Genomic DNA, 7,243 nt, shown 5'->3' with positions numbered 1-7,243 from the left:
TGCCCTGCTTAAAAGGCCCTTTAAGGCACATGGCCAAACCGATGCAAGTTTCACATTGTTACCAATTGTAACAAAAGAGCGAATTTCCATGACAAGGTTAACTTATGCTAGAATCATGGGTGCATTAACGCCCCGTCCCATCAACAATTCAGTGTCAGTGTCACATCCAAAACAGCAGCAATAAGAAAACTTGGTTAGGTCAAATATATGGTAAGTTCTTTGATTTTATACATTATGCAAGAGGTGCTCCAATTTTGAGTCAGACAGGTGAGAAAGAAGGTAACCCAAATAATGACAGAATCAGGAACCTACTTAAAAAATACACTTCTTTTTTGCACCTCCAAGTAACTTCCTAAACACGAATACTGCAAAAACGATGGCACAAAGCAGCAACTCAGCCAACATGATTTACACCAAGCTACAAACTCAACAAAACAACAGTTCAACCAAAATAAAAAGAGAGAAGAGGACAAAACTATAGAGCTCGTCCGGTTTAGGCCTAAACAAACAGTCTCAAGGCTATTGATCTTCTGCACGAGCGAGCATGCACTTCATGTCACATTTTCTTGTCAGGTGAGTCTAAGTCAGGGTCACGAAGAGTTCCAAAAAACCAATCCATCCATATTGTGTAATGGCCATAGTTATGTCGATATGTTGTATGGTGAATTGTGTGGTAGCCAGCACCCATGACAGGCCATAAGTTGCCGTGGATGCAGTCATGTATGTTTGCCGTCCATACAGCCTCCAAGAACAAGAGAATGATGTGAGTTGTGAAATGGGTTGGCACAAGAAAGAATGCTATTACATGTGGTACTGCCTGCAGTATCCCATCCAGTGGATGAAATGCCAAACCTGAAAAAGAAACAGAGAGCTGATTCTGACATAATGCGAGGATTATGGCTAGCTTATACTAGAAGAGAACTTTGAAATCTATACTTTCTTGTGATTTTATTCCCAGTCTACTGGTATTAATTTGTATTAAGTTTCAAACATAAACTTCTCATTTCATAAAGTGCATAAGCAAGAATGGTTAAACCATATGATAATTATAATAATGAAAGACCTACTAGCATTATATCTTGCAGAACTTGAATTTCCACTTTCAAGGAAGCGGCTTATACACCCTAGAGAAATGATATCCATTACAGCATATGTAAGATTTTGATGGGACTAAATTCAAATCTGCAAGTCTAAGAAAACCATGCATTCAGTTTCATCATTTTTACTGGATTTGTAAAATGGTTGGCTTACAGCATCCATGATCAATCATAGGGCCTAGGGCCAACAGATGATAAATGGTAATCTTGAAATCCTACTTCCATGTTTTAGAAAAGGTAGATAGATATCTTACAATATCAAATATCATTTAATTGTTCGGATCTTTAGCCATATGCACAGGCTAGAATTTGCATTGAGAATTTTAGTTCCATAGGCTCAGAACAGCATTATAAATGAAGAAAAGTCAACTTTCACATAAACAGACAACCAGCATATAAGGCAGAACAAAAGAGTGGAAATTGAATGAACGAGAAAGTTGGAACTTACCTGCAAATGGAGAGAGTGTGTTCTGCTTATTGTAGATGTGATGTGTTGCATGAAGATATTTGTATAATGGTTTTATGTCATGCAACTCTCTATGTGCCCAGTAAATCCCAAATTCGACAATGGCTAAATAAACCGCCAAATACAGAAGGTAGAGAGGCCAGCCAATATCACTTATTCTAGAGAAACACCTTGTCCAGCCATTCTCAACCATGTACTCTGAAAGTGTTGGAAGAAGACAATACCAAGGCATGGCCTTCATTGCAACAACTATTTGCAAAAACATGGCCTTTGTTGAAGGGATGGCATCTGTAACAATAGCATATTAAACAGAACCAAGAATAATGTTAACTTGAAATTAAATTAAAAAAAATATCTATGCTTCTTCAATAATCAATAAAACACAGCATGCTGAAGGGTGATTTAAAGCTTATTGTAATTGAATATATTTACTTTTTAGGTGGAAAATTTTTCACCCAAATAGAACGAAAAACAGTCTCAAGATAAAAATATAATGATACCCACTCACCAATGACATGACATTCTAGAGTGACTCCACTCTAACAGAAATTTTCAATTGACTATATATTACAAGTAAAGCTGAAAAAGAAAAGGAAGTCAAGTACATCAGCAGGGGATTTACAGCATCTCATCCACATGCTATAGATTGGGACCAGTGTGTTAAAAGCGCAAGGTGCAGGGGTCAATTTGCACCTGAGGCGCAAGGTGCAAGGCGAGGAACGCGACTTTTTAAGCAAGGCACAAGATAAAAAAAAAAAAAAGAGCTAAAAAATTAAAAAAAAATGCCAAAAAATTCAAAAAATACAAAATATCAAAAAAAATATTAAACATAATATTAATAAAAATATAAACTTTAATTTTAAAATAAATGTTTTAAAAAACCTATTATCTAATATTAAAATACATAAATATAACATGTAAAGCATATTCACTTGAGAATTTAAAAATAAAATCAAATATATAAAACATTTTCAAGCATATAAAACCCACAATCTCTTTTTTTCTCAATTGCATTACTTGAATTAGCTAATGTGATGTAAAACATATTACATTCCTAATTCTACGAGCTGCCTTTGTACCACGCCCCTCAATTCGAGAACCCCCTATTTGGTAATGTTCTTCATTCATTCATCCTAATAAAATGTATTCTTAAAAAGCAATTAAAACTATAAAATCATTATTTTTTGTGTGAGAACTAAGAATTTAAGACCTAACATGGACTAGTTTGGGCTTGCCTCGAGGGGCGTGGCACGGGGTCCAAGGACAGAGCCCCCGGCCCAACCGCTAGGCACAAAAAAGCAAAAAAGCGTCAAAGTTTCAAAAGGCGCATGCATGGGCTGAGGCGCAAGGTGCACCAGGCATGTGCCTTTTGAAAGGGCTGCGCCTAGGACCTAGGCGAGGTCCCTACCTTGAAATGCACCTCACCTGTGCATCTGAGACACGCCTTTTAAATCACTGATTGGGACAAGGTTCAATTGAGTTGTTCTGAGTATCCACATGCTATAAGTCTTTTTGAGATGATCACTTATAAGCTATCGAAGTCAACAACAAAGAAAAGGCCATAAATAGTAGCATATAGTTCATCAGTATATCAATATTTAATCGGATCAGACACTTGAAACTCAGAAATGCAAGTAGACAATTACATTGATCAGGCTTATTTGGTCAACCATATGATATTTGCTCCAGATGTCTATCGATATGTTAAATCATGGGTTAAACTTCTATGCTGAAGCACTGACATTCCCCCTCATCCATTGACCAAAAGTTGTCACATGCCATCTTGGTACTTCAACCTTAATTTTACCCAATTTAACTATGTCAATATGGGCATGGATTACGAGAAAGATAGCCAAGTCATACTTCATAAAGGACAAGTCCCAAGGCCCCATTATGGTAGATGTTAGTGCCCTTTTAGAAATATGCACAGCCACATGAAGATACCTAACGGAGAAAAGGCAAGTAAGTTGTGGCACATCAAAATAGGAAGGAAAGATGCACGCTAGATCAGGTGTTGTAAAAAACCCTGGACCCAATTCTCTCAACTTGCTGTAGTTTGCCCTCTTAAAATGAAACATCGAGGCATATATACAAGAAAGTCTAAAAAGAATGTTAAAGAAAGTAAAACCAAAAAAGCTACGATACTGCTGTGTTTTACCAGAATTTCTTTATCACTGCACAAGACCAGCAAAATGTTAAAACAGACATCTAGATGAAAGGACAAACAATGTGTATTAACTACTGTTCACAAGCTCCAGGTGAATCCTTCTTGAAAATGACGAGGATATTTATAAAAAGTATTAACCTCCTGCAAGATAAACAGTTTAATAAAGAAGAAGAGTTTCTTATCAGTTTTTGCAAGGAATTACGGCCAACCATGACTTTAGGGTATATACTTATTGTTTAGATCCTAAGGAAGCAAAGGAGATGCAAAGGTCATTCCTCAGAAACTAGTTCTACTGCATTGCCAACGCAAGACACAATGACAATTTCATAGCATTTGATTTATCACCCAATCTATGTCAAGTTATCTAGGCCACAGTCCATACTGCTCCGCTGTTAACTTAACTGCAAATGCCATCCCCAAAGATACCCAGCTATACAATGGAGTAACTTCTTCAGTATAAACAGGACTAAGAAAACATTAAAACATGTATTTTGTCACTAGTGTTGCATGGGCACATACACAGGAATCAGAACCTGACATGTGTGCAAGAGTCTGACTTGGCAAAACCAAAAGAAAAACAGAAAAAGGCTCACACATTTACATCTATAGAAAAAGCATAAACTATTAAAATATCCCATACTTGCATGGACATGTACATAGGAATCAGAATCTGACTTGGCAAAACAGAAAAGCAACATCTTACACTTATGAATCAATAGACAGCATAAACTATTAATTTTTTTTGGAATTCTAATATTTTATACCTATGGGAAAAGGTCCACAAGTCTATCTTTGTGATTTAATACCATTTTATGGGAAAGTAGCATCCATTATGTGCATTATCTGTTCTTTTATGTCAAACAAGCAAAGAGAAAAAGGAAAATGTTATGTATGTCACTCAGGAATCCTTTAAGTGTCAGAATCCAACACATGTCTGACATGGACACTTAATCCACAATGATATAGGTATGAGTACCTTGTACACATTCAAAAAGATGGGTTTCAAAGAACAATTAGACATGACCACAGAAGGCATATGTTGAAACCAATACAAATTGTTGTAACATAAAAACAATACAACATTGTTTCAAAAGTGAGGCTCACTTTGTTGGATGCACATACCTAAACCTAAGTGCATCTCACCTAACCTTTTGCTACTTTTTAATGAATTAACCCTGAATATGATGTTTGAATAGTTTATCTATATAGCACTTGAACCTACAACAATAAGCAGTGTTGGCATCTTGGACACAGACATGGAAATCAGAATTCCATGTATGTCAGGGACTCCAGGAGTCCAACTCAGCAAGAAGATTAAACAAGGACTCATAAAATCATCTACAAAATAGAATAAACTATTAAAATACACCATTTTTTTAATTGTAATAGTGCATCTATATAAAGAAGGTCTTAAAGTTTATCTTTGTCACTTAACAATATTGTTAAGAAACACAACATTTATCGTGCACATTAGATGTTCATTTATGTCCAATAATCAAGGAAAGGAAGGACAATGTTATGTTGAAGTGTCCCTAATCCATGCAGTGTCAAAATCGGATGCATGTCTAAAAAGTATTCTTCATTCATTTAGGATAGTCCATCTAACACAGCCTACAAGGCTATAACCTTCATGTTAGTAACATGATATTTTAAACAATTGAAATAACAAGGTCTTATTTTCTTTTACAATTTTGATTTGCATATTTCTATGCATTAAGCTTTTCTTTTATTTTTTTATCGGTGGCACATCATTCTGTTCAGGCATGGACCTCAGCCGCCTCACACTTCAAGCTCTAGGACCCACTAGTTTTTTAATTGGACTTCTCACGTTTTGAACACTGAAATCCTATAACCTTAGTCATCAGCAGCAATTGAGAGGGTAAGAATCCCCCAATCACCAATTCAACAGGCTGGCAAAACTGCATCATTCTGTTCTGGCATGGACCTCAGCCGCCTCACACTTCAAGCTCTAGGACCCACTAGTTCTTTAATTGGACTTCTCACGTTTTGAACACTGAAATCCTATAACCTTAGTCATCAACAGCAATTGAGAGGGTAGGAATCCCCCAATCACCAATTCAACAAGGCTGGCAAAGCTGCATCATCCTATCACATTAGTCCCAAGCAGAAATTCAAAGTCTCCGACTCCACAATAATTGATTTAACCAGGCCAGGCCGGCTGTTGAAAAAGGAGGTACCCGGTACTAGGAATGTGTCCCACAGTCCACGTGGGTATATAAGTTCTGCAGAGGTGTTTAACAGGTTATATGAAGTTTCAAAAGGCACTAAGCAACGAACTTTGAAGTGAACCCAAGGAAAAGCTTCCTGTTGACTTCTTAGAAGCCCGTATTGTGAATCATGAGATCAATACTCACGATGAAGTCAATCTGATGGATAAACTTCAAAAATTAAAAACGAAGAGAAAATAGCACCTATATCATTTGCCATCTTTTCCTTGATGGATGAACTCTAAAAGCGTAACTCTGAAACAGTGACCAAAAAGAAAGAAAAAAGAAAGCGAACAAAAAAAAGCAGGAATCAGAACCATTGATGTCAGACATCTAGAGGACAAATTCGATCAGAACTTAAAATACGGTAGAAGGAAGTAGCCAGCATACGATATATCCATCAATTTAAGGCAAGCAACACAAGATCGAATAAAACAACTAAACGAAAAGATTCAAGGGGGGCTATCATTTCCAAGACAACAAAGATTAGCAGAGACGACTAAGATCCAAGAAAGAAGATCAAAAGAAAAGGGAAGATAAAAATGAAGGGAAAAGAAAAGAAAAGATTATACCTTTAGGAAGATAAACGTTTCGTTTCCAGTAGTAGATGTAGAAACTCCATAAAAATCCAGAAATGAAATAAACGGCGGTCCCTCCAATGTAGTTCCGAATCCATGTCTGGATAAAGTGAGGGAGCGGTTTCCAAAGATTCTCTGGCAAAAGATTTCCGAGCACAATGCGATTGTAAAAGCTGGTTTCGTCCACGAAAAGCTGCAAATAGTCTTCCATTTTATTTTTCAGGAAAAGCGAGCAGATTCAGGCGATTTGGGCCGGGAAAATCGCCGGGATTACGATGGGAGAAAGTTTAGTATAGAGAGAGAGAACTGTGAAGTGGAATGAGGGGGAAGTGAGGAATGGAGAGACTCTAAGGTGAGAGTAATATTTATCAAGTGACATTTTAACTACTAGATCCGGCCCCGCACTATTTATAGACAGGTCGAATCGATAAAGACTGTGCGAATCGGTAACTGTCTTGGCGCTTTTTTTTCGTTCTCATATTTTGAAAGACCAAATTAGCCCCGCTTGTTGCCATAATTTATGATGAGAAAGACTTTCTTGTCTTTGTCGTTGTCTCAGTGTTGGCATCTTGTAGATTTGAAGATGCATGTCTCCAACTGTTGATCCAATGTTAGCCCGATGGTTGTTGGGGCCCACACTTTGTCCACGGACACTAGCTTGTTAATTTTTTATCGGTTACGTAGCGTACTGTATACAATTTGTTCGC

The 7,243-nt window shown here is 37.0% G+C and overlaps 1 protein-coding gene across 1 annotated transcript; it reads right to left on the bottom strand.

Annotated features, from left to right (window-relative positions):
* Positions 1 to 206: 206 nt before the first annotated feature.
* Positions 207 to 6,972, bottom strand: LOC148854896 (delta(7)-sterol-C5(6)-desaturase-like). Its single transcript, XM_088941821.1, has 3 exons — positions 6,531 to 6,972; positions 1,546 to 1,851; positions 207 to 852 (listed from the first exon to the last, which is right to left on the bottom strand). The coding sequence occupies exons 1-3, from the start codon at positions 6,745 to 6,747 to the stop codon at positions 557 to 559; spliced, it is 819 nt and encodes a 272-aa protein (XP_088797947.1). The 5' UTR covers positions 6,748 to 6,972; the 3' UTR covers positions 207 to 556.
* Positions 6,973 to 7,243: the final 271 nt, after the last annotated feature.

Source organism: Nelumbo lutea, chromosome 4 (assembly GCF_056320005.1).
Source record: "Nelumbo lutea isolate HS-2025 chromosome 4, American lotus-T2T, whole genome shotgun sequence".
NCBI classification, from domain to species: Eukaryota; Viridiplantae; Streptophyta; class Magnoliopsida; order Proteales; family Nelumbonaceae; genus Nelumbo; species Nelumbo lutea.
The sequence above is the reverse complement of the archived record's forward strand: the minus strand, read 5'-3'. Positions and strand labels throughout refer to the sequence as shown.